This window comes from Oryctolagus cuniculus, chromosome 1 (genome assembly GCF_964237555.1).
Source record: "Oryctolagus cuniculus chromosome 1, mOryCun1.1, whole genome shotgun sequence".
Classification (NCBI taxonomy): Eukaryota; Metazoa; Chordata; class Mammalia; order Lagomorpha; family Leporidae; genus Oryctolagus; species Oryctolagus cuniculus.
In genome coordinates, this window is record NC_091432.1 from 67701618 (window position 1) to 67727692 (window position 26075).

The 26075-nt window shown below is 60.1% G+C and overlaps 1 protein-coding gene and 1 long non-coding RNA gene across 5 annotated transcripts; one reads left to right on the top strand and one right to left on the bottom strand.

Annotated features, from left to right (window-relative positions):
* The first annotated feature begins 3945 nt into the window (after window positions 1-3945).
* On the top strand, window positions 3946-16583 carry TSKU (tsukushi, small leucine rich proteoglycan). Of its 4 annotated transcripts, none has more exons than XM_008263709.4 (2): window positions 3946-4086; window positions 14243-16583. In XM_008263709.4, exons 1-2 carry the CDS (start codon window positions 3969-3971, stop codon window positions 15322-15324), a joined length of 1200 nt encoding a protein of 399 aa, XP_008261931.4. In that variant the 5' UTR covers window positions 3946-3968; the 3' UTR covers window positions 15325-16583. The 4 variants fall into 4 exon arrangements, with proteins under 4 accessions (XP_008261931.4, XP_008261947.3, XP_017200026.3 ...); XM_008263725.3 differs by lacking the exon at window positions 3946-4086 and adding an exon at window positions 5188-5333; XM_017344537.3 differs by lacking the exon at window positions 3946-4086 and adding an exon at window positions 5391-6721.
* A 5906-nt stretch (window positions 16584-22489) lies between these two features.
* Window positions 22490-23681, bottom strand: LOC138847118 (uncharacterized). Its single transcript, XR_011384727.1, has 2 exons — window positions 23452-23681; window positions 22490-23010 (listed from the first exon to the last, which is right to left on the bottom strand). It is a non-coding gene; the product is annotated as an uncharacterized lncRNA (long non-coding RNA).
* Between the last annotated feature and the right edge of the window lie 2394 nt (window positions 23682-26075).

Sequence of the window (26075 nt, forward strand, 5' to 3'; positions counted from 1 at the left end):
TCTGTATCACTGTCTCCTTTTGTGTTCAGTTGATTTTTTTTGGCAGCAAAACATTTAAATTCCTCTCTCATTTCTTTTTGTATATATTCTATAGCTATTTTCTTTGTGGTTACCATGGGGACTACATTTTACACCCTAAAGTTGTAACATTCTAATTTGCATTTATACCAGCTTAATTTCTTTTTTTTTTAAATTTGACAGGTAGAGTTATAGACAGTGAGAGGGAGAGACAGAGAGAAAGGTCTTCTTTCCGTTAGTTCACTCCCCAAATGGCTGCTACAATCAGCACTGCGCTGATCTGAAGCCAGGAGCCAGGTGCTTCCTCCTGGTCTCCCATGTGGGTGCAGGGCCCAAGCACTTGGGTCATCTTCTACTGCTTTCCCAGGCCACAGCAGAGAGCTGGACTGGAAGAGGAGCAACCGGGACTAGAATCGGCACCCATATGAGTTGCCGGTGCCGCAGGTGGAGGATTAACTAAGTGAGCCACGGCGCCGGCCCCCAGCTTAATTTCAGTAACATATACAACTCTGTTCCTTTAACAGTTCCCTCCCGACATGTATAAGTCATTGATGTCACAAAATTACAGCTTGATTCATCATGTGCCCCAACTAGAACTATTCTTTTAAATATTCATCTCTTAAATTAAGTGAAAAACAAAGAGTGGAGTTACACGTAAGAGTTACAATGATACTTATTTTTACAATTGCCTGTGCACTTAGCTCTGTTGAGACCTTTATTTCATCACAGTGCTTCAGGCTACTGGCTAGCGTCCCTTCATTTCATTCTTTTTTTTTGACAGGCAGAGTAGACAGTGAGAGAGAGAGAGAGAGAGAGAAAGGTCTTCCTTTGCCATTGGTTCACCCTCCAATGGCCGCTGTGGCCGGCGCACCGCGCTGATCCGATGGCAGGAGCCAGGTGCTTCTCCTGGTCTCCATGGGGTGCAGGGCCCAAGCACTTGGGCCATCCTCCACTGCACTCCCTGGCCACAGCAGAGAGCTGGCCTGGAAGAGGGGCAACCGGGACAGAATCCGGCGCCCCGACTGGGACTAGAACCCGGTGTGCCGGCGCCGCAAGGTGGAGGATTAGCCTAGTGAGCCGCGGCGCCGGCCTTTCATTTCATTCGCAAGACCCGTGCACAGAATCCGGGAGTTATCACAGGGAGCCAGCGGAAGTTCTCTCATTTCTGAGTCTCAGTTTCCCCATCTATAGAAGGGGACTGGTAGCCAAATACCTAAAAATCTGTTAAAAAGGTTTAAAAATGGGAACACGACGGGAGGAATGTGCCACCTGAAGGGGTTCTGCCTGTCCCCCGTCCTCATACCGACACCAGAATCACCAGGGAAGCTTTTAAAAGCGCAGCACGGCACACACACATACACACACACTCACACTCACACACACACACACTGCAGACATGCAGGACCGGCAGGGCAGCTGGAGACACATTTCTTTTCCTCCCAATCTTCTTTTCCATTATTTCCCCCGTGGTCCTGCGCTCTATTAACTTCACCCTGCCAGCTTCTGCCAGCTGAGGAGAAGAGAATGCAGCAGGAAAAACCCACTGCGCTAGTTAACTAGTTGAGGTCCGGGGTGGGGCACAAGTGGTGCATTGGACTCGGGGTGGATTCTGGCCTGACTTTGGCAGCTATGGTGGGGAAGAGAGAAAGGAAGATCTGGCCAGCGCCGCGGCTCACTAGACTGATCCTCCGCCTTGCGGCGCCGGCACACGGGGTTCTAGTCCCAGTCGGGGCGCCGGATTCTGTCCCGGTTGTCCCTCTTCCAGGCCAGCTCTCTGCTGTGGCCAGGGAGTGCAGTGGAGGATGGCCCAAGTGCTTGGGCCCTGCACCCCATGGGAGACCAGGAGAAGCACCTGGCTCCTGCCTTCGGATCAGCGCGATGCACCCGCCACAGCGGCCATTGGAGGGTGAACCAACGGCAAAGGAAGACCTTTCTCTCTGTCTCTCTCTCTCTGTCTACTCTGCCTGTCAAAAAAAAAAAAAAAAAAAAAAAAAAAAAAAAAAAAAAAAAAAAAAAAAAAAAGAAAGGAAGATCTTTCTCCAACCCTGGAAAGTGAGCAAACAGCCAGAGGGAGTGACGATGCCTTTTAACTTCCGTTTGAAAGTTGTGCAAGCAAAGTGGTTCTGAGCCAATCTCCTTCAGCTGCAGGATGACTGGTCCTTGGGTTAACTGAAAGCACCCAGCTCCCTAGAGCTGAGGGGGCTGGGGTGGGGGTGGGGAACGGCCGGCCCCCAGGCCACATAAGGCCGGCAGAATCATTCGGTCTGGCTCTGCCAAGGCAACTGCAGTCAGACTTGAAATTGAATAACCCGATAGCAGGCTAATGTTTAAGCTGAAACCGTGTGCAACCCACGAATGATGTTCTAAATACCCAAACAAGAAAGGCTCCCCCCCACCCACCGCATCTGCACCTATTCATCGGATCTTCCCAGCACCCCTGGGAGGCTGGGCTTCTTACTTACACCTCTTTTACAGGTAGGGCCGCCGAGGCTCGGGGAGGTGGTGACTTGCACCTGGCATCTCGAGCTTCCCAGACCTTTCTGCCACACCACACTCAGCTGTGGGTGGGGGCCGTACAATAGCCAAAAGAAAACTGGGGCCCAGACCGCTGTGGTCGCTCTGGAGAGAACGTGCTGGTAATCTCTGGCAGATCTCTCACCCTCTCCGGGCCTCCCCGCCGTTGATTTACGGTGGCTGATGTCAGCACTGAGTGATACAATGATTTTTTTTTAAGATTTATTTATTTATGTGAAAGAGTTACAGAGAGAGGTAGAGACAGAGAGAGAGGTCTTCTATCCGCTGGTTCACTCCCCAGATGTCCACAACGGCCAGAGCTGCACTGATCCAAAGCCAGGAGCTTCTTCTGAGTCTCCCACGTGGGTACAGGGACCCAAGGACCGAGGCCATCTTCTACTGCCTTCCCAGGCCATAGCAGAGAGCTGGATCAGAAGAGGAGCTGGGACTAGAACCAGCGCCCATATGGGATGCCAGCGCTTCAGGCTAGGGCGTTAACCCGCTGTGCCACAGCGCCGGCCCCAGGGATACAATGATCTTAAAGGTGTCCAGCGCGGTCCCTGGCCAGGCAGAGCAGCCACGCTGACGGTGCAAAGAGGGCAAATGGTGAAAATCACAATGAGGGCTTCTCTGTAAGGGTCACGGCAGCACAGCAGGAGGAGGGGTCAACTCTGCCAGACTGAGGACTTCCCGGAGGAGGAGACTCTGGAAAGAGGATTGAAGACGGCAGAGGCACCCCCACTCCTCCTTATTCCCGTGTGACTAGAGTCCCAGAGCTTGGGCTGTGTAATAGTGGTGGCCAGAAGGGATACTGAGGAGGCCGGGAGAGAGGGCGAACCACATGGGGCCTTGCATGCCAAGCTAAGGAGTTTGGCTTCTGCCAAAGTTTTAAGCGGGCAAGTGTTGTGATCCATTATACAGATCTGCAGCTTAGAACGGGTCACTCTTGTTACATGACAGTGTGGACGGGAGACAGGAGAGGGGAGCAGAGGCAGAGACAGTGACAAGAGACACAGTGAAGGGGGAGGCAGTAAAGTTAACAGAACCCCTCCCCCCAGGCCCCTGGAGGCCACCTGCCAGGTGAGGGCAATCCAGCGAAATGATAGATGTGGAAGTGCACGGGAGCTGCTGCCGGCCAGCAGCCAGTGTGGAAGGGCACTTAGCCGGTTCCTGAGAATGGAGGGGCCCATTCCAGGGCCCTGGTGCCCACAGCCCTGCACACCTGGGCAGCCGCCTCCCAGACAGCCAGGAAGCTGAGCAGTCTTTAGCTACAGCTGCTGGGTGCTGAGACCCAGCCCTCCACACCCAGGCAAGGCTACCCAGTGCTGGAACCTGAGCCCGTCCAAGTCCATGTGTGGCCCTCACTCCTTGCCCTGGGAGGAAGGATCTGGCCCCGCCCCTGCCACCGCCCCAGGTTCCAAGTAGACCAAGGTTGAATGCCAGCAGCGCCTTTATTAAGCTTGACCGTGCAGAGGACACTGGGTGTAAAGAGCCGGAGGTACCGTTCCCAAAGCCGGTTGATGAGGGGCCAGTGGAGTTCTCACCCCCACACAGGTAAGACAGGTGCCCGCCCTCCCAGCCCCCTGACAAGGGTGCCCAGGCAAGTCCCCATGACCACACAGGGACCAGGAGGCCGCAGACTTGACTATGAGGGTGCCGGCTTCCCTCCTCCCAGGCAGGCAGCCAGACACAGCAACTCTTCTTAATTAAAAAGAGAAAGAAAAGTAGTAAGGAAAGCAGGAGCAGAGAGACTGAGCCAAACAAGACTGGGCCACGGGGGTGGGGGGGCAAAGTCTCCCCCCAGCGCTCTGTAAAGTGCAGAAGTTCCTGGGAGGTCTACACGGTGCCCCCCCCCCCCAGGTCTCTCCCCTGCCAAGGTGGGCTGTGGTCTGGCTTTGTAGACAGGGACACACACACACACACACACACACAGGCACCCAGCTTGCACCTTCCAGGAAATGCATCCCCTAGGTGATTTCTGCCCCCAAATCCCTACTGTAAACTGTCTTAGATGCTTTCCTGACCTTTTTTTTTCCCCCTGCATAAGCAGGAGTACAGGAGGATGGCCTGGGAGGGAGGGAGAGACTTAAACTTGTGTGGGGTGCACACAGCAGCTTCTCATCTGAGACAGCCAGCCACAAGTCCACGGTTTCCTGCAGAAAAATTTCTCTCCTGCCCTGCCTGAGCCGGGCTCTCCCCTCTCGCCTCTCCGGAGTTGGTCTTTGCCTGCTCTGATTCTCCGTCTCTCTCTAACGTTTCTGGACTTCTTTACACTCTTTAAAAGAAAGGGAGGGGTGAACCCCAGGAAAGGGAAACCCTCACCCACCCATCTCTTTCTCACCAACAAGTCCCTCCTCTCTCTCTCTCTCTCCCTCTCCCTCGCCAGCGACCTCCAGATGTTCCCGACCGAGCGGCCATCTGCTGAGACTGCTCGGGCGCGCAGGGGGAGGGGCAGGGGTTCGGGATGCAGGAAGCCGGGAGTGAGGCGGCCTGGAGAGGGCGGGCGCTGCGCACTTTTGAGACGCTCCCTCGGGTGGAACCCGGGCTCAGAGCGGGCTCAGCCGGCGGGCGGGGGGCGGGGCGGGCGGGGAGCGCGCGGCGGAACGCCGGCACTTTGGCGACGCTCCCTAGCCGCGCGGCCGCCCGGCGGAGCCGCCACTGGGCGCCCGGCAGGGGGGAGCCCGGCGGCGGGCGGGGACCGGGGGGCGGGCCGCGCGGCGCGGAGAAAAGAGCCGGCCCCGGGGCCCGCGGCCGGGCCGCCTAGGTGAGCGTGCCGAGGCGGCGGCTGCGCAGCCTTCCAGGTGGGTGCGGGTCCCCGGGCGCAGCGGGAGTCGGCGCCGTGGGCAGGGGCCGAGCCGCGGACCCCAGCCACCCCCGCCGCTCCAACGGACGGGCGGGCGGCGCCAGGCACAGGGGCGGGGCGGGGTCCCGCCGAGGCCCCTCAACTTTTCCTGGACCCCGGGCCATGGCACGGAGGGGGAAACCCGGACCGAGGGGAGAGGGCTTCCAGGAGACAAAGGCTCTGCCCTGGGCCGTGGGAGTGGGCGGGCGCCTGGGGGGGTCTTTGTGGCGACACGTGCATCCCGCGGGTGTGGGTCTTTGTGGACTGGGGTTCGGGACGGTCATCTGCCCGTGCCTTTGTGTGTCCGGGCTGTGCGCCGGCGTTCGGCGGTGGGTGTCGTGGGCGCGCCGCCGCGTGTCCCTGTACGTGGTCCGTGCTGTCTACGTGTCTGGGCTGGGTGTCCGTGGGGTGTGTGCGCGCCCGGAGCCAGCGCCGCCGCAGCTGCTCGCCCCCTGCTGTCGGCCCGGCCCCCGACTTGGCTCAAACTTTTCCCCGGGCTCCCCGCGCGGCCGCCCGCCCCTCTTTAGCCTCCTGAGGTCCTCGGGGCAGAGAGCCAGTGGGATGGGACGAGGAGGGGGAATCGGTCGGTCCTGGGCCCCCGCCAGGGCTGGGAGGAGCGTGCCGGACCTGACTGGGAGCGGGAGGGACGCGGCTGGTCCTGGGCTCGGACCTGAGCTGGAGAGAGGAGGGGACAGGGCAGCCAGCGTCGCCCGCCCAGCTTCTCGGAGAGAGTATGTGACCGAGAGAAACGGGGCGGCTCGGCGTGGAGAGCGGCTCCCCTCTGCGGTCCGCGCTGCAACCACTTGCACCCCGACCCGGGTCGGTCGGCGAGAAGACAACTGCTGGTCTGGATCCGGGCTTGCAGGACCCCGAGCTGGGCCGCGGGGCCTGCGAACCTCACACACACTGGCTTCGAGTGGGACGGGCAGGGTCGCACTATTGGCCGCTGGGCGCGATGCCCGGCCTGGCCGAGTCGCGGCGACCCTGCCCCCCGGGGTGGGGGGGACGGGGTGAGCACGCCCTCACCGCGCTGGGGATAGCCTGCGCTGCCCTCACCGCGAGCGGCGGAGAGCAGTGCCCGCCCACACTTGGCCCGGGAGGCCGGGAGGTGGTGACTGAGGAACTTCTCCGGACCTTCCTGGCTCCACGCTCTGCCTCTGGGATACGTTGAGACTTGCAGGGCCCGGGCCGGGAGGGCTGGGAGCTAGAGGCTGGAGTCTGCTGGGCTTTGATCTGGGGTTAAAAAGATAACCCTGACACCTTCCCCCCACCCCAGCCCGTCTTTAACCAAGGACTCTAGGAAGGCTGCGGTCAGGAGGGAGGGGCAAAGGCCACTTGCCTGGAGAGGTGGGTGCTCTGCTGTCCTTCTCTCTGCCTGAGTTTCTCTCCTGGGAGGAGAGGGTGGGGGGGGGGGGCTGTCTCCTCCCTTCCCGTTCTGGTTGACCCGGTAATTGGCACCTCCAGAGTGACCTCTACCCCCTCCCCAGGAAAGGCAAAAGCTGCTGAGTTCCAAATGGAGGGAGTTGAAGGGACCGCCACCCTCCCCCAACCCCACCTTTTAAATGACAGGTTGTGAGTGGCTAGAGTCCAAATCAGCTCTCTTCGTAATCATGACTTGTGATTCAAAGCAGGGGATGCACTTGGAGTCCACCCATCCTTTCTCAGGGAAGGCTGGGCACCGAGGGTACTTATTAAAGACTGCGGGGTGGGGGGCGGTGCCATGGTGTACTGGGTAAAGGGGTGGCCAGGGGTGCTGGCCTCGCGTATGATCACCGGTTCTTGTCCTGGCTGCTCCACTTCCAATCCAGCTCCTGCTGAATGGCCTGGGGAAAGCCCTGGAAGATGGCCCAGGTGCTTGGGCCCCTGCCACCAACATGGGGGACCCGAGGAGGCTCCTGGCCAAGCCTGGTTGTTGTGACTATTTGGGGAGTTACTAGTGGATGAAGGAAGATCTCTCTCTCTCTTTGTTTCTCTCTTTCTCTTTCTCTAATTCTGCTTTTCAACTAAATAAATAAATCTTTTTTTTTTTTTTTAAGAAAAAATAGGAGTGTTGGTCCCCCTGGAAGCCCCCAGCCACAGGACGCACAAGGAGGCAGGAAGGGGCCCGGACAGAGGGGCAAGTGCAGGATTGTGTGTGTTGTGAAGACAACACAGAGGTGGGCAGCACGGCGGGCTGTCAGGTGCCCGGTCCTGGGGGTGGGAGGGGAGGTGGGGGCTGAATTGCCCCAGATCGCGAGGAGCTGGCATTTGAACTAGGGCTGTGGAGAGCAGCTGCAGGCTTTAACCAGGCGCTGAGGGTGGGACTGGTCGTTCTAGGACACCGGCCTCTGCCTTGTGGGTGGCGCTGGCGGCTGAGCGAAGTAGCCTCTGAGTTAAAAGGACTGGGTTTTCCTCCCGCTCCGTTGCCGTCTAACTCCTTGGCTGGGCTGTAGCTTTACCTGTCTCATTCTCAGCCTCTTCCTCCCTCGAGTGAGGATGCTCGTCTGCACCGCGGCGCTGTCGGAGCTGTGAGAAAGGCTGAGGAGTGACAGATGAGAAGTGGTTTGTGGTTTGTGGTTTGTGTCACGTCCCGCAGACATTTGCTAGGTGGCACTGACAGTAGAAGGCACGGCCGGCATCTGCTCTGGTCCTGAACCGGATTTCCCTACCTGGCAAAACCCTAAGTATTGCAAGTGTTCCAGGCAGAAGGAAGCTTTGTGGCTGTGACATTGCAGTCATCTGGTTTACCCCATCCCATGCCCAGGTCCTGAGCAGAACAGGAGCTGGACACTGATTTGAAGACAGTGACAGACCACGAAATGGTCTGAAACCTTGACCTGGGCAGCTGCAGGGCCCCGGGAGCTCATGGGGACAGAGAGCCTTCGCTGGGTGAGGGGCCGGTGAGAGGGAGAAGGCTTCCGAGAAGAGAGAGTTTGGTGGACAGAGGAGAGGGGACCTTTGTCGTCTTTGTCAGAGGGAACAGCCTGTGCGAAAGCAGGGGCCCTAGTGGGGGTGACAGGCCTCTGGACTGGGAGGCTCTGTGTGGCCCACACTTTAAACAGGGAGCAGTGGTGGAGTCCTGGTCTTCTGGTGGGGGGTGCGCTCTGCTGCCACACTGGCTACCAGTTGGAGGCAGGTGCCAGGGTGCCGTGCTGGCCTCCCAAGCCCACCCTGGGCAGGTGCATCGACCGCCCCACTGGGGGACGAGGAGGAGCAAGCCAGTGAGCCACCAGCTCCTCTTCCTGCTGTCCCGGGCAACATGGCTGCTTCGGCCGCTCTGGTCCCTGTGAGCCTTCAGCTGCCCCTCGCCTCACCAGCCCCCTGGGAGTGCTAGCCAACACTGGGAGCCCAGGCCAGGCCCTGGCTGGGATGCATTTTCCATTCTGCATCGTCCTCTGCCCCTGCTGTGCCTTAGCACCTGCTGGTGGCGCATGAGACCACCCTGAGGGAGCAGACACACCTGCAGGAAGCACCAGGGGTGGCAGGCCCAGCGCCGAGTCCTTGTCTCTTTACCTTGTGTCCGCATCACGGAGACCCCCTGGCAGCAGTACCAGGGTTCCCACCGTGTCGCAGAGCGGGGTGCGCCGAGACTCAGGGATGAGGACACACGCCCTATGCATTGGAGCCCAGCACGCCTGGCTGCAAGAGTCTCCCCCTGCCCGCCCCGTGCTGCCCCCACCTGTGCCCACACATGCTGCCTCCAAAGAATGGCACTTGCCAAGCTCCCAGAGGAGGAGGTGTTGGAAGGGGGAAGTAACACCAGGAGCCTTGCCTGTCTCCTGACAGATTATCCCCCTGGGACAAGGTTGCTGGCCTTCCAGGCTTCTCCTACCCCAGAAACCTGGGTCCTGAGCCCAGCCCCTGCCCTTGGTGGCTGGCTGTGTGTCTCTGGTCAGATCACTGAACCTCTCTGGGCATCTTCACACTGCACTAACTTAGGGATGGGGCCGTCTAACCTGCTGATCTCGCAGGGTGGCCAAACAGGTGACGGGGGCTTGGCAGAGGGTGAGAGAAGCAGCCTCCCACATGCCTGGTGTGTGTGCATATGCTCTCTGCCCTGGGCCAGGCCCAGTGCTCGGCTCCAGGACCGTAAAGGTGAATCCAAACCCCACCCCCACCCCTAGCGGGCAGGCAGGTAAACCTGTAATTGCAGTCCAGCATGGCCAGCTCAAAGGTGTCGACCACACATGCCCACTTGTAAGTGGAGGCAGAGCAGTCTAAGGGGCCCTGGCTTTGGAGCCGAGACGCCTGGGCATGAGTCCTGTTTCCTATCCTCCCCAGCTGAATAACGTCCATCCCTTGCTGGTCTGCACAGTAGGGGCCCTAGTGGCCCAGTCCTGGGTTATGGCAAGGCAGGATCAAGATGGTGGTGGGGGCGTGGTGAGCTGCTGCCTGCGTCCAGATGTGCGGCGTTAGCGTAGCTGCTGGGGGAGCCGGCCCTCGAGGTGCCTTGTGTTTCTGCCTTGCATTTGCAGAGCTGACTAAGGGGTTGGAGGCAGGCCGTTGATGCAATCCCACCCGGGGATTCCGCTGGCGTCAGTGTGGGTGAGCTCATGACGGAGGGGCGTGGGGCGGCTGGCCTTGAGGAGCAGCTGGGCAGGCCAAGGCCTGTCTCAGGTGGCTGCTGCAGCCCCTGGCCTCCTCCCCACCTGGCTCCTGTGCCAGGGGCTCTCTGTTAAAGCTGTTGGAGGAAGCTGGAAAGTTCTGTGGGCCTGAGGTGCTGGGCGGTGGCACCAAGGGCAGGCAGCAGGGGCCAGGGAGGCCTGAGCTGGAACCCCAGGCCCTTGGGGAGGTGTCCTTGGAGGAAGAGGAGAGGAGGAGGAGGGAGATTGTGGGCTTGGTGACAGGCACAAAGTGACTGGAGATTGTTGGCACAAGCTGGGAGCCTGGGCCTGCACTGGGAGCCTGGGTGGGAGGAGTGTGAAAGTGTCATGGTCACGGCCTTCAGGAAGCTGAATAAGCGAGCGCCGTGGTCCTGCCACCCGGGGAGCACTTGGCACGCAACCGACACCGAGCCGCATGCTTTGCTCCTGCCGTTTCATCCTGGGGACAGCCCTGGGTTCTGCTCCCCGTCGAGGACCCTGAGACTCAGCAGGGCTGGGACTTGCCGGAGGCTCGGTACCACGTTCGTGCCCGTGCCTGCCACGCCTGGCTTGGACCCCAGCTCGGGGAAGGCACACAGGTGAAGAAGGCGGGGCCCCACCCCACGCTGCTCGCTCGTCACGGACTTGGCCTGTGGCGTGAGAGGCCAGGGCTGGCCCAGGAGCGGGTGTGGGCAGAGGGGATCTGCATGGGCCCAGCCGCAGCGCAGGGGGTCAGCTCCCAGCTTCCTGGCCTGCTCTGCCACTTCCTTGGCACCCCATGCCCCTCTGGGCCTCAGTCAGCTGTGGCCTCCACGGGGCCTGTGATGCGAGCAGAGGCTGGCAGGTGAGGGCGGGTCCCCCCGTGACCACCAAGCAGGGTCTAAATCCAGATGGGGGCTTAGGTCGGGGAGGAAGGTAGGGACAGCTTGCAGGTGCATCGGTGCTGGTTAAACAGAACCCGAGGCGCCTTTGATCAGGGCAGCTGTCTCGTGGCAGAGAGCCCTGCCCATGCTCCCAGGCCGTCAGCACACTTTGCCTAGAGTCACCGTGGACTTGTCACCTGGAGAACCCCGGGCGACGTCGCTGCTCCTGCCCGCAGGTTCTGCCGGATCCACCGGATCAGTGCGTCGGGGGAAAGTGAGGAACTGTGACCCCGGACCCCTTTTCTTCCTTGGCCTTCCGCGGGGGCCGCCCATCTCTTTTCTCCGCACAGTCTGCGGCCGGGGGAAGCGCTGTTAGTGCTGTCCACAGAGGAGAGAGCCCAGGCTCGGACGAGTGCACACAGCTGTGAAGGGCGCCCAGAGCGGCGGCCCTGGCCTCCTGGGTCCAGGCATGTACGTGCTCTTGTGCCTTTGTGCCTGCCCGCATTGCTGGTCTGGGCTCCAGCCCTGCCTCCCCCCACCCCACCCCTTCCCGTGGCCTTGTCCAGTGTTTGGTACATAGTAGCAGCATATTAAATGTTTTTGTGAATTTTTTAAAATCCTGAAACTCTGGAGTTGGATTATCTAGACTGAACCGTTTACCGTGAAGCTGGGGAAGCCGAGGCTAACAGAGGGCTGGGGACTCGTCCAGGGATGGGACAGAGTGGGAAGAAGACCTGACTCTGCACCAGGATGCACAGCGACCCTGTCCCCACCCGGCAGCCCCTGGAGTGTGAGAAGGGAGGCAGGGCCCCGGTACCCAAGCAGGCTGGGGGAGGCTGGCTCCGTCCGTGTCCAGGCTGGGCACTGTCACGTGTGTTCCCCTTGGGAATGGGTCGCCCTTTCTGTCTCCTCTGACCCATGACCCCCCCAAGCTTGCACAGTGGCCCATGTGATTCCATGCTGGTCCTGTTTCCTTTCCTGTAACACGGGGATGGGACTACAGGCCTTATGGAGAGACCCTGGGCACTGGACAAGCAAACGTGTGTTTAGCGCTGGCCTATGGTGAAGACTGTCCCCCACTGTCACAGTCAGCACTTCCCATGGCCGGTGCCCAGCCCTTGGGTGTGAGCTGGAGCCCCTGGAGAAGTGTGTTCCCCCTTCCCTCCCTCCCGAGCCAGCTGCCCTGTGCAGGGCTGAGCGAGGGCCTGGTCCCTTGCCCTGGGAGCAGTTATGAGTGGAGTCGTCTGGGTGGGTCTCCGTCCACGCTGCTGCCCCCTGCAGTGGCCCCTCTGCCATTGCCTCGTTCCTGATCTCCTGTCCTGCACACGGGCTCCACGCTGCTGTCCGCATGCACTCCAGCGAGGGCTGATCGACCGCTGTGAGGGCAGCTGGAGCCCAGCACAAGGCCGAGGCTGGAGGGGCAGCGCTGGCACCGCGTTCTGTTACCAGTTACATAAGCAGGTTCATGTGAACCGCTTGGTGTCCCAGGGACGCCTTGTATAATCACCCTGGGAACCCAAGGGTGATCCTGGGCCCTTTGTGGTGTGTGTTTGAGCCCCAGGAAGGGTGGGTAGGATTAGATGGACCTAGCAGGGCAGGTGGAACACGTGGCGGTAACGAACCCTGCTCGCCCCGGGAACAAAGGGGACCTGAAGCAGCTTCATATTTTCCTTTTGGTTCCAGACACTGGAACATTCTGTCCTGCCTCAGCTGAGACCCAGCAGAGGATGCACCTGGGCTGGGTTTAATCCTCAGATTGGCCTCTACAAAAGAAAGGGGTGGGAGAGGAGGGAGCCCCACTTCGCCCTGCCCCGGGGCGGGCCGGAGTGCAGATCAGGTGACCACTCCCTGAAAGTTTCATGCTGGCCTGGAAATGCTATCCTGCTGTCCCTGGCCTATCTGCAGGCCGGTGGGAGGGCTGGGGGAGGGGGGAGGGAGGGCAGGAGGGCAGGGGCCAGGCCAGGAGCCCTGCTGGGGCGCGGCCTCAGCCCTTCCCCCTGCCCGCCCTTCCCCCTGCCCCGGTGGTCCCTGAGCTAGGCAGGGGTGGCCACAGGCTGCCCGAGCCGTCCAGCTAGAAGCCTTCACTGCTCAATCCTTTGTTCACACCAGCACCCCTGGGTGCCGGCGCCCCAGCCATCAGCGGAGGCAAGCACAGGCCTTGAGGCCCACCACGTGGCTGTGCCTGTTAGATGGGACAGCAGATACAGGATGCCTGGCATCTGTGGCAGCCACAGTTGTCATTGTACAGAGAGCAGGGTCCAGGGAGGATGTGGCCTAGCACATGCCAGAGGGAAGAGCTGCCCCCCGCAACTTCGCCTCTCCCCGCTCCCCTGCCTGGCCTGCTGGAGGCAGTGGGCGTGAACAGGGGGATTGGGTTCTAATCCTGTCCTGATTCTTACTAGTTCCGGGTATCAGGTCCTCTTGCTACCTGAGCCCATTTGTTCTGCCTGCCCAAGATTAAAGGCAGGTGCACGAGTAATAGCTCTGTCAGCTGGGGAAGGGGTCGGGGCCAGGGGGAAACAGCATATGACGGAGGTCCCTCGAGTCCATTGGGAGCCTAGATGGGGGCCCCAGGTGGAGGAGCCTGCCCTGGAGGACTGGCCATGGGGATGGGGCAGGGAGGGATGAGGTGGGGCTGGCCTTTGCAGGCCCTGGTCTTTGTGGGTCTTGTGGTCTTTGTGGGCCTTGGGGCTGGTTCAGCCACTGCCAGAGCACAACAGGGAGCCGTGCTCCTTTTTATGTGTGCCCTGTGGACACATAACTGTGTGGCTCTGTGTAAGTTTCTTTCCTTTTTAAAGATTTATTTATTTGAAAGGCAGAATAACAGAGAGGGAGAGACAGAGATCTTCTATCCTCTGGTTCATTCCTCAAATAGCCACAGTGGCTGGGACTGGGCCAGACTGAAGCCAGGAGCTTCTTCCAGGTCTCCCATGTGGTTGCAGGGGCCCAAGCACTTGGGCCATCTTCTGCTGCCTTAGCAGGGAGCTGGATCAGAAGTGGAGCAGCTGGGACTCGAACTGTCGCTCATATGGGATGCCAGCATTGCAGGTGATGGCTTAACCACACCCAGCATGAGGCATGGGCTCAGCAGAGGAGATAGGAGCTCCCTTTCCCAGTGGGGCCTAGGTGTAGCCCATGGACCCAAGGCCATGGGCGCTGGCGATGCCAGCCCGAGAAACCCTTCAGTGAGTTTTCCCTGGGGTGGAGATGGGGGGCAGGTGTGGAAGGCTCCGGGCCCCCACTTCAGCTGCAGCAGTCCCACTCGCATCTGCCCATCTGAGGTAGGTGCGTCCAGTTAGGAAGCCGAGGCCCCTTTGCCGGCTCTGGTGAGGAGCGGGAGCGGGGATGGAAGGCGTTCCAGGAGGTCAGGCTGGCCGGTGCCTTCTGGGGTGGGGTCAGGCCCGTCTGGGACACTCAGCCCTCACCCCTGGCTCCTTTTCCAGCCCCGACCATGCTGTGGCCCCTGCTGCTGCCCCTGCTGCTATCGCTGGCCGCGAGCAGAGCCCAGACGAGCCGGCCATGCTTCCCTGGCTGCCAGTGTGAGGTGGAGACCTTCGGCCTCTTCGACAGCTTCAGCCTGACGCGTGTGGACTGCAGCGGCCTGGGCCCGCACATCATGCCTGTGCCCATCCCTCTGGACACGACCCACCTGGACCTGTCCTCCAACCGCCTGGAGACGGTGAATGAGTCGGTGCTGGCTGGGCCGGGCTACACGACGCTGGCTGGCCTGGATCTCAGCCACAACCTGCTCACCAGCCTCCCGCCCACTGCCTTCTCCCGCCTGCGCTACCTGGAGTCGCTGGACCTCAGCCACAACGGCCTGGCAGCCCTACCGGCCAACGCCTTCACCAGCTCACCGCTGAGCGAGGTGAACCTCAGCCACAACCGGCTGCGGGAGGTCTCCATGTCAGCCTTCACCACCCACAGCCAAGGCCGCGCACTGCACCTGGACCTCTCCCACAACCTCCTGCACCGCCTGCTGCCCCACGCCGCCCGGGCCGGCCTGCCCGTGCCTACCGTACAGAGCCTCAACCTGGCCTGGAACCGGCTCCGCGCAGTGCCTGACCTCCACGACCTGCCTTTGCGCTACCTGAACCTGGACGGGAACCCCTTGGCTGCCATCGGCCCCGGCGCCTTCGCGGGTTTGACGGGCCTCACCCACCTGTCGCTGGCCAGCCTGCAGGGCATCCCCCAGCTGGTGCCCCATGGTTTCCAGGAGCTGTCGGGCCTCCAGGTGCTGGACCTGTCCGGCAACCCCAAGCTCAAGTGGACGGGCGCCGAGGCGTTCGCAGGCCTGGGCTCCCTGCAGGAGCTGCACCTGTCGGGGTCGGGCCTGGCGCCACTGCCGGAGCTGCTGCTGCGCCACCTGCCGGCACTGCAGAGCGTCAGCGTGGGCAGGGACGTGCAGTGTCGGCGCCTGGTGCGGGAGGGCGCCTACCCCCGGCAGCCTGGCTCCAGCCCCAAGGTGACCCTACACTGCACAGACACCCAGGAGGTCGCAGCCAGGGGCCCTGACATCTTGTGACGAACGGCGTGGCCCAGGGCCACGGGACAGACTGCTACCCAGGGCCTGCTCAGGTCCTGAGTAACTTAGATTCCAACGTGCCAGTGCGACGGGGGAGGCTGCGGCCCCTCCGTGGAGCCGCGGGCCTGCGGGAGGGGCTCTGCTGCACCCGGCCCCTGTGTCCCTGTTGCCCCCGAACCACGAGCAGAAGGACTTCGATGCCAAATGGACTCCATCTCTTCCTGCTGCCCTTGCCGCCTTGTTCCCCAAGTGCCTTCCCTCGTGCCCCGCCCCACGTGACCATGACAGGAGGAGGGTGGGCGGGACCAGCGCTGCAGGCCAGGTCTCAGATCCCCCTGGGCCGGAGGTCTCTCCCAGCCTAGTCCCATCTTAGCTCTGGGCCGTGAGGTCCAGCTCATCCTATTCCCTTCTCCCGAAGCCCTGGGTAGCACCTTACCTGTGGGGGCCACTGGAAAGGATGGCAGGTCCCCCATCATCACAGCACAGAGCGGAAACCCAAGGTCCCACGGGGGCAGACTCCTGGCTGGAAGCTGCCTCCTGCCTCTCAGCCCCAGGCCCTCTGTGACTCCTGGCTTCTCCACGTCGTCCCCTCCCCAGGTTCCCCCTTGCTGTCAATCGTGCCCTTTGCCCGTCATCACCAGCGGCAGTGACAGCAGGGCCCTCAGAGGGGCGTCTCAGCCCGGGGACCCACCATGTGGCATGGGCAAAGCCAGTTCACCTTTCAGAGCCCCTGGGAGTGTGGGGCTCACCAGTCTCAGCCCTGCCAGCTCCTCACTCTGGACGGGGGTCTCCCAGCATCAGGACGGGAACTGCCCCTTCCCCCAGATGCTCCCCCGAGGAGCTGAGCTAGCAGAGGCCAGCTGGACCCAGTTCCCCTGGGGCCTCTCCCCCACCCCTGTGCACACCCACACCCAGGGCGGCATCTCAGCTCCCCAGCCCTGGGCACTGTCCTTCCTCCTCGTTTTATAAGCATCGTTCCCTTTTTAATGACCGTCCCTTCCAACCGCTACTCCCCTCCCCCGCTGGCAGGGGACGGGAAGGTGTGATTTGTAAAAGAAGAAAGTTGGTATTTGTTCACTTTTGTAACGGTGGGTCCTGGGCGTGTGCTGGGGTGTTGGGCAGAGGCCAGCCTTTAGCGGCTGCGGGAGCACCAGGGCTGGTCCCAGTCAATGCCCATGAGGCCGCAAGAGCTGTGTCTTCCTCCACCAGCCCAGCCCAGCGCGCGACCGGTCCTTGGTTTAATAAACACTATATAAAGAGCTCTTTCCATTACTCGGCGGCAGCCACTGAGCCTCCCCGGGCCGGGCCCTGGGGCCAACAAGAACGGAGCCGGGTGGGCCCTGACCTGGGCAGCTTGTTTTTCCTGAAAAGCCTCCCAATCTGGCGGGACTGTGGGCGTCAGGTCGGGAGGGAGCTACCCCAGGGAGTAGCGTGGCCACCTTGCTCCATCTCCCTCTCCCTGCTGCCCAGCTCCACCCCGGCCATCCAGCCGTAGCCGTGAACTTGCTGCTGTTTGGACCCTCACTGTGGGCCCTGGTCCTGGCCCCGATCCCTGCCCCTGGACTGTGTGGTGCCCCAGGTCATGTTGGCACACTTCTGGTGACGGTGACGGCTGTCCCAGCTTGTGTGGACACCTTCGCTGTCACAAAGTGCTCCCTCTGGCCCAGGTCTACGAGCATGTCCCTCGGGAGCGCCTCCTGCTGCCCACTGAGCCCCGGACCCTGTGCTGGACAGGGAGTTGAGTGGAGATGCGTCTAGGTTGGGAGAGGGAAGCACTGAGTGGCCCTGTGGTGGAGGGAGGAGGCCTGAAGGGAGGGCTCAGCAGTACAGAGCCCAGCATTCAGGTCACAAGCATGGGGGGTGGAGCTTGCCACCTTGTCAGTCAGGCCTCCCCAGGTGCCCACTGGTCAGTGTAGGAAAAGCTGAGACCTGGGGTGGGGGAGGTGTCAGGGGAGCCCCGAGACCCTCAGTCGCCAATACATAAATGTAGGGGTTGGGAGGGGTCGGGGACACTTAGCACCAAGTGGATCAGGGTTCCCAAAAGCTCCGTTGTGGAGGAGCCCTTGGGAGAAGGCCAGAGGGCAAAGGGTCTTTTTAAAAAGGATGACTTGGGCCGGCGCTGCAGCTCACTAGGCTAATCCTCCGCCTTGTGGCGCTGGCACACCGGGTTCTAGTCCTGGTTGGGGCGCCGGATTCTGTCCCGGTTGCCCCTCTTCCAGGCCAGCTCTCTGCTGTGGCCCAGGAGTGCAGTGGAGGATGGCCCAAGTGCTTGGGCCCTGCACCCCATGGGAGACCAGGATAAGTACCTGGCTCCTGGCTTTGGATCAGCGCAGTGCGCCGGCCGCGGCAGCCATTGGTGGGTGAACCAACGGCAAAGGAAGACCTTTCTCTCTGTCTCTCTCTCTCACTGTCCACTCTGCCTATCAAAAAAAAAAAAAAAAAAAAAAAAAAAAAAAGGATGACTTATTTTATTTGAAAGGCAGAGTTAAGAAAGGGAGAGAGATCTTCCATCTGTTGGTTCTCTCCCTAAATGGCTACAACAGCCAGGGCTGTGCCAGACCGAAGCCAGGAGCTTTTTCTGGATCTCCCACAGGGGTGCAGGAGTCCAAGGACTTGGGCCGTCTTCTGCTTTCCCAGGCACATTAGTAGGAAGATGGATCAGAATGGAACAGCTGGGGCTGGTGCTGTGGCGCACTGTATTAAAGCCACACCACAGTGCTGGCATCCCATATGGGTGCCAGTTCGAGTCCCCGCTGCTCCACTTCTGATCCAGCTCTCTGCTGTGGCCTGGGAAAGCAGAAGAAGATGGCCCAAGTCCTTGGGCCCCTGAACCCACATGGGAGACCCGGAAGAAAGCTCCTGGCTCCTGGCTATTGCAGTCATTTGGGGAGTGAATCAGCAGATGGAAGACTTCTCTCTCTCTGGCTCTACCTCCCCCTATAACTCTTTCAAATAAATAAATTAAAAAAAAAAAAAAGGTGGAACAGCCAAGACTTGAACCAGCGCACATATGAGATGCTGGCATCACAGATGGCGGCTTAACCTGCTGTGCCATGACACCAGTCCGAAACAAGAGGCCTGGAAGATGGGACAAAGCTTGAGCAGCCAAGAAGGCTGCAGGGAGCTTGCGCGAGAGCCATCGCCTTGGCCAGGAGTTGTGATTCCTTCATCGGTAAACTGGGCGGGGTGCGGCTCCTGGGGGAGGGGGAGCTGCCATCACACCGTGTCATCCTTCCCTGGGGGGCATTGCTTACTCCAGCCCTGGCCTTGGGCAGTGTCTTCCAGAGAGCCAGGCTCTGCAGGGTGGTGGGCTTGGCGGTACCAGAGTATAGGCCCTTCCCAGAGCAGCACCCAGCCCATAGCACCACCTAGTGGTCACGTGCTGGGACACCTGCTCTCCCACAGCCCAGTTACTGGCCAGTCTTCATTCCCCACCAGTCAGACCACCTTCATTCCACGTAGTCTGCCCTCCAGGAATTCCGGCACCCGGAACGAGGGCATTAGAATCTTTTTTTTTTTTTTTTTTTTTTTTTTTTGACAGGCAGAGTGGACAGTGAGAGAGAGAGACAGAGAGAAAGGTCTTCCTTTTCCGTTGATTCACCCCTCAATGGCCGCCACTGCTGGCGCGTCGCGCTGATCCGAAGCCAGGAGCCAGGTGCTTATCCTGGTCTCCCATGGGGTGCAGGGCCCAAACACTTGGGCCATCCTCCACTGCACTCCTGGGCCACAGCAGAGAGCTGGCCTGGAAGAGGGGCAACCAGGACAGAATCCGGCACCCCGACCAGGACTAGAACCCGGTGTGCCGGCGCCGCAAGGTGGAGGATTAGCCTACTGAGCCGCGGCGCCGGCCGAGGGCATTAGAATCTTACCAAACCCCAGAGATTAGTGCAAAGATTCCATTTTGGGGTTCACAGAAAATGGGCCCTCCCTAAAGCAGTTGTGTGACCTGGGCACAGGTGTGACTCATCTGACTTCGTAGAGCCTGGAGAGTAGGGGTGAGAATGTCCCCCTGAGTGGGACTGAGCGGCCAGGACAGGAAATGCGGCGGTGGACAGGTGAGGCCAGGCTGCATGGCGTAGGCGCCTGGCCACTCTTCGCGCCGTGCCTGCCCGTGCATTGGGAAGGTTATAGAGCCAGTCCCCCTGGAACCCTGTCTCAGTAATTTCCTCAGAGCTGAAAAGTTTTGTCCACTCATAGGATTACAGACTGGCAGAGCAGTACCCTTTTTTTTTTTTTTTTTACTTGATTCCTTAGTTACTTTATTTATTTGAAAGGCAGAGTTACAGACAAAAGGGGTGATGTCGGGGGAGATCTTCTATCAGATGGTTCACTCCCCAGATGGCTGCAACAGCCAGGGCTGGGCCAGGCCAAAGCCAGGAGCTTCATCCAAGTTTCCCACACAAGTGCAGGGGCCCAAGCACTCAAGCCATCTTCTGCTGCTTTCCCAGACCATTAGCAGGGAGCTGGATCAGAAGTGGAGCAGCCGGGAATTGAACCAGCGTCCATTTGGGATGCTGGCATCGCTGGCGGTGGCTTTACCTGCTGCACCACAGGGCCAGCCCCAGAGCAGTACCCTTGAGTCCGCGGAACCTTGGCGGCTCCGTGTGAGACGAGCTTCAGAGATGAGGGAAACGGAGGCAGCACAGCCAGGGAGGGCCGCTGCCCACGCAGCTGCTGTGCACTGGGCTGCGTGCCTTGCCCGGCCCATGGTCTCACAGTGGTACCTGCTCTTTGTCACCATACTGGTGAGGAAAGCCCCAGGTCTGGCTTCGTCTGTCGGTTGGGAATTCCCCCAGTCTCGCCTGCCCCTCCGGGGGGCTGGGCCAGCTGTGCAGACCCCACGGCTCAGGGAAGAGGTGCTCCGAGAAAGCAAACAGCGCTGGGACTCCGTGTGTTTTCCAGTTGCAGCTGCATCTCCAGGGGGCCGCTGATGGCAGATCCAAGAGCATACACAGCCAAGGTCACGGTGCGCTGCTTCCGCTCCCGGCCCCTTTTCACAAATGGGCAGACTGAGGCCTGGGAGGGGGCAGCCCGAGGGCCCCATGGCAAGGAACCAGGATTCTGTGCTTCAGGGCTGGGTAATTTGTGGAACGTAGGGGAAAATGAACAAGGGGACTTCTTGTTCAAAGATCGTGAAGAAGCTCAAGGCGATACGACCAGGGTGTCAGACAAAACCCCAGGTCCTCCCGGGGTCCCTCTGCCTGTGAAGCCAGCGCTGTTTTACCCTGATCGTCCCCTGACCGAGACAGACGGGACAGCGTCCATTGGTGCCGGGCAGCACGGCAGAGGAGAGCGTGGGGCTGGATAACCTGGTCCCTTGGTAGTGCCAGGAGCTGGTGAGACTTCCAAGTGCGGGAAATTCTCTCCCCTCTGTTATCACGCCACGTCCTGGCTTCCCCCAGCTGTCGCGGCCAAGGGGCTTTTGGAATGAAAGGGCAGACGGAAAGGCAGGTACTGTCACCGAAATGCCAGCAAACCAGCTCACACAGGGGGTGTTTCCCCGGACAAGACTGTGGGGCCGCTTTGTGGGGGCAGTGCCTATGACAACAGGTCACTGAAGGCCACTGTAACCCCGCCCCACGAAGTTCGGTGCTCCTTGTTGGCTCCTGTTCACCAGGACACAAATGGCCGCTGCTGCCCAATGGCAGCTCCCACCGAGGGTCAGAGTGCACGAGGGGAAAGGGCCCCACGCCCCATGGTAGCCACGTCAGCCGCACGCCAGCGCCCCCTGGTGGTGACCACAGGTGCTCTGTGCTCAACAGCACAGTTCCCTGAGATGGACCGAGTGAGTGGTTTATTTCAGCTCGCGGTTTTGGAGGTGAAGACCAAGCTCAGGTGGCCCCCACTGGTCAGCTGTCTGGTGCCGCAGTGGCAGAACACGTGTGGAGGGAGATCACGTGGCCAGGGAGGAAGCAAAGAAAAGGTGGGGCCCAAGTTGGCTTGTAGAACACGCCCCTCGCACCTCTCCCACCACCCAGGGACCTCCCACGAGGCCCACCTCCTAAACACCGCCAGTAGAGGAAGTTCCGCCCTCTTAGGACCCTGAACTTGGCTCTTGGGGTTCGGAGGCCCGCTTGGGCTCAGGAGCCGCATCCCAGTGAAACCGCAGCCTGCTCTGTGCACCTGATGCACCTGCTCTGTGCACCTGCTCTGAGCAGTGTCTGTAGCTGGACGGCTGGCAGCAGCACGTGTCCACCAGGGAAGTCCCCGCCTTGTGTCCATTCTTCTCTTGTTTATTTCCCATCTTGTATTTATTTAAATACTAGTGGCTGTGTTTACGGAAATTATTGTGTTTGTTGAGCTTGGAGGAAAACTCTTCCTGTGTTTCTTCTGCGACTCCTGAAGCTGTTCAGTGTTTTCTTTTGCATACTCGTTAGACAGTTGACATGTCCGGAATTGGGAGTGAAAGTCTTTCTGGACACACACACACACACATACACATACACACACACACGTGTGCGTGGGGGCGGGTACCCTGGCTGTAATTGTTATACCCAGGGTACAGGCAGACACAGAAAGGGAGAAACCAACTTTTGCAGAGTTGGTTCTTTGAAACAGCAACTTGTCCGAAGTTTAGGGGATGAATTCAGCGGCAGCTTTCCTGCTGGGGTGTAGCACAAAGAGCCCTCTCCTGGGCTGAACCCCGCCAGACACCCCAAGGAGGTCCAGGCGCGGGTGTGGGGGGCTTCCTACAGCAACATGAGTGGCGGGTGAGGCTGCCTGGGCTAAGAGCCCAGTTCTGCCACCTACAGCTAAGTGGCCCTGGGAAAGCCACTCTCCCACTCTCCCAGCCTCAGTTCCGCATCTGTGAAATGGGGCCATGGTGGCCAGTCACAGGAGTGCCATGGGGAAAAGTAAGTCACACACCAGACTGGTGCCTGGGTGTGAGGAGTGCTGGAGAGAAATATTATTTCTCTTCGTCTGAAAATTCTTCGTATTCGTCTGTTGTATCTGGAAATAGTCTCAGGCAAGGTTTCGCCAGCGGGCATCGGCTCCCAGGGGTGCTGTCATGGAGGCTGTGGTGCTCAGAGGTTCTGCCCTCTATCCCAGTGCATTTCAGAGCCACCCAGCCACAGGGCTTCTTTCAACATCAAGCCCTTAAAGGCACTGCACGGGCCAGCACTGTGGCATAACAGGTCTCAGGCCATTTCCTATGCACTGTGTCTTTTTTTTTTTAAAGATTTATTGTATTTATTTGAAAAGCAGAGTTACAGAGAGAAAGAGAGAGAGAGAGAGAGAGAGGAAGGGAGAGACAGAGACAGAGAAAGACCGTCCGTATCTGCTGGTTCACTCCCTAAACGGCTGCAGCAACCAGGGCTGGGCCAGGCAGAAGCCAAGAGCCTGGAACTCCATCCGGGTCTTCCGCATGGGCGCAGGGGCCCAAGCACCTGGGCCATCTTCGGCTGCTTTCCCAGGTGCCTTAGCAGGGAGCTGCATGGGAAGTGGAGCAGCCGGGACTAGAACCGGTGGCTGTGTGGGATGCTGCTGTCACGGGTCGGGGCTTAGCCTGCTGAGCCACATCGCCAGCCCCAGATACAGTGTCTTTTAGTTGCAGCGCAGGAGTGGCTGCACTAGTGTCCGACTGGAGTCTTCGGAAGACCTGGCCACTTCCGTCTCTGCAGGCTCGGGAGCCCTGTGCAGCCACGTTCCGAGTCCGGCGAGACCATGGGGAGAGGCCCGGAGTTTCTATGAGCAGAGGAAACACTCAGCCGTCCCGTGTCCCTCGAGTCTCACGCCCTGCCCCACCCCCCTGCCCGGCAGCTTTGTGCACCTGTATGACCACACAGAACCAGCCGGCCGAGTCCAGCCCAGGGCGCAGAACCATGAACAAATGGACAGGCGGTTGTCCCGGGCCTCTGTGCTCTGGAGCACACAACTACAGCAGCCAGCGCCCCCGCCTCCCGCGCCCCTCCTGTGCTAATGTCGACGTGGGACCTGGCAGGTGGAGAAGATGCCAGATGCCAAGCAGCTTCCTGGAGGGGGCGCAGTCTGTGGGCGGCAGGAGAGGGGGCAGCGGGGAGGAGGCCCAGGGGCTCAGCTCCTTAGATCTCTGCTACCCTCCCTGCAGCCTGGCCCACTCCTCCCGGCCCCGCCCCAGACAGACCCACCTGTCACCCTTGGACTTGCCTTGGTCTCATCTCAGCCCCCAACCTGTGCAGGCATCTGGGGAGCCCTGTGAGGACTGCCCAGGCCGCAGGGAGGGAGCCCCCGGGCGGGGACAGGCCACAGCAGCTCCACGGCCACGAGGGCAGCATGGCGCTCCCAGGGGGCCCTGGCGGAGGTGCTTCCCGCAGCCTGTGGGCAAAGCCATACTTAGCGCAGGCTTTAAATACTCTCCCCACACACGGACACAGTGTAATTCTCTCCCTCACCCCACCCGACTGTGCAACCCGGGCAGACACGTGAGGCTGGGGCGGGGCTGGGCCAGGCGGGTGACTCTCACTTCCCTTTGCCAACGTGCTCTACAGGAAGGAAGGGAACACTGAATGAGGGGGTCTTCGCACCCAGCAACCCAGTTAACTCCCACTTACCCTTCCTGCCTCAGCTGCATGCCACCTCCTCTAGGAAGCCCTCCCTGACCACCTCCCCCCTCTGCCCCAAGGTCAGAGGCTCCCCCTCCATGCCAGCCCAGTACCTGGCCTTCCCTGCAAAGTGACACTCATCATGTTTATTTTGTGTTCATTTTTGCAGCTTTCGTTCTACACTGAGGGCTGGACCTGAGCCTGCCTTGGTCCCCAGAGGGTCTCTAGCACCCAGGCTAGATATATATAGAACAATATATAACATATTAATTATAAATAAAAATGAATAATTGATATATTTATATGTAATATAATGAAAAACAAACCATCGGATATGGTCAAATGACTTGACAACAGTGCCAGGACCATCCAGTGTGGAAATACGAGCTGTTCAGCGTATGATGCTGGAAAAACTGGATATACTCATGCAGAAGAATGAGGCTGGATCATTCCCTTCCAGCACACATAAGGACATATATAATCTACATATTATATCACTATATATATGCTGAATTAATAGGCAGGCCGATTCCATCCATTTACTGATGGTTAAGTGTGGGGTTCAGAGAGGTTAAGTGACTTCCCCAAGGCCACACAGCAGAATGCAGTTCCTGAGACTCCAGTGCTTCCGCTTCTTCTGGTGAGGGGTGGGCGCGTGGCCAGGCCCGAGCTGGGGGTGGCAGGGGCCCCGGGCACTGCCCCCTCCGCCTGCCAGGCCCTGGCTCTGCTCTGTCCTGGTGCCTGCTTACACTGCACCCCGACTGGCTGTGGAGGGTGTGGCGCGGCCCTGAGGCCACCTCCTTCCTTCTGCGGGCAGGCTCCGCGCGGCCTGCGGCCCTACTGGGCACCACAAAGGCCCAAAGATCACGCTTTTGCCAAACGTTCCAGAACTTTGCTTCAAGGTGCCACCATGTGGAGACCCGGATGAAGCTCCCATCTCTGTGGCTTCCACCTGGCCCAGCTCCAGCCACTGCGGTCAGTTGGGGAGTGAACCAGCAGATGGAAGATGGCCGCAACAGCCGGAGCTGTGCTGATCCAAAGCCAGGAGCCAGGAGCTTCTTCCAGTCTCCCTCGCAGGTGCAGGGGCCCAAGGACTTGGGCCATCTTCTACTGCTTTCCCAGGCCATAGCAGAGAGCTGGATCGGAAGAGCAGCAGCTGGGACTTGAACCAGAGCCCATATGGGATGCTGGCGCTTCAGGCCAGGGCGTTAACCCGCTGCTCCACAGCGCCGGCCCCTTGGGTCACACTTCTAAGAACTGACACAGGCCAGCGCTGCGGCTCACTAGGTTAATCCTCCACCTGCAGTGCCGGCACCCCAGGTTCTAGTCCCAGTTGGGGCACTGGATTCTGTCCCGGTTGTCCCTCTTCCAGGCCAGCTCTCTGCTGTGGCCCGGGAGTGCAGTGGAGGATGGCCCAAGTGCTTGGGCCCTGTACCCCATGGGAGACCAGGAGAAGCACCTGGCTCCTGGCTTCAGATCAGCGCAGTGCACCGGCTGCAGCGGCCATTAGGGGGTGAACCAACAGAAAAGGAAGACCTTTCTGTCTCACTGTCCACTCTGCCTGTCAAAAAAAAAAAAAGAGAGAGAGAGAGAGAAAGAAACTGACTGACACTGACCCACAGCTCGTGGGTTCTCCCCAAGCACCTCGTGGGGAAGGCAGGGAAGGCCTGATGGTAGCCACAGGGAGGAGCAGACGGCGCCTGCGGGACCGCACGCAGAGGCCCTGCCGTCTCCCCACGCTCTTCAGAGGGATTTGGGTGGAAACAACGAAAAGGAAGAAGAGAGACGTGAAGAGGAGACAGGCAGGGGATGGACAGAGCCACTTGGCTGGCAGAGCGGCCCAGGGGTTTCTTGGCCCTGGCAAGGCCTCACTCACGTTGGGGGAAGGCCTTTACTGGGGAAACTCCAGGACAAACACAACAGGATGCCTGTGTCTCACGGATTAGAGCAGCCCCGGGGGCGCACGCGAGGCTCAGAGTGCAAGATCTGTCCCCACGGACACTTCAAAGCCATGCACTTGGCCGAGACCCCACTGTCCTCGCTACAGGGCACCAGAGCCAAACCCAGCCCTGGCCCAGGCAGCTCCCAGTCCCAGTGGGGGTGGGAGCTGGATGACTGCAAACCAAGGGATCTGGCAACTGGGTAAACCGGGGTCTGCACTAACTCTCCCAGGCCACAGAGCAGGCCCGGGGCTGCCCTGGGACTCCAGGTCTCTGTGCGTTGTCGAGC

Coding starts and splice junctions, on each gene's coding strand:
- TSKU (XM_008263709.4), top strand. CDS start 3,969: ATGCCAGCAGCGCCTTTATTAAGCTTGACCGTGCAGAGGACACTGGGT. Junction 4,087..14,242: donor GAGTTCTCACCCCCACACAG/GTAAGACAGGTG, acceptor CTCCTTTTCCAG/CCCCGACCATGCTGTGGCCC.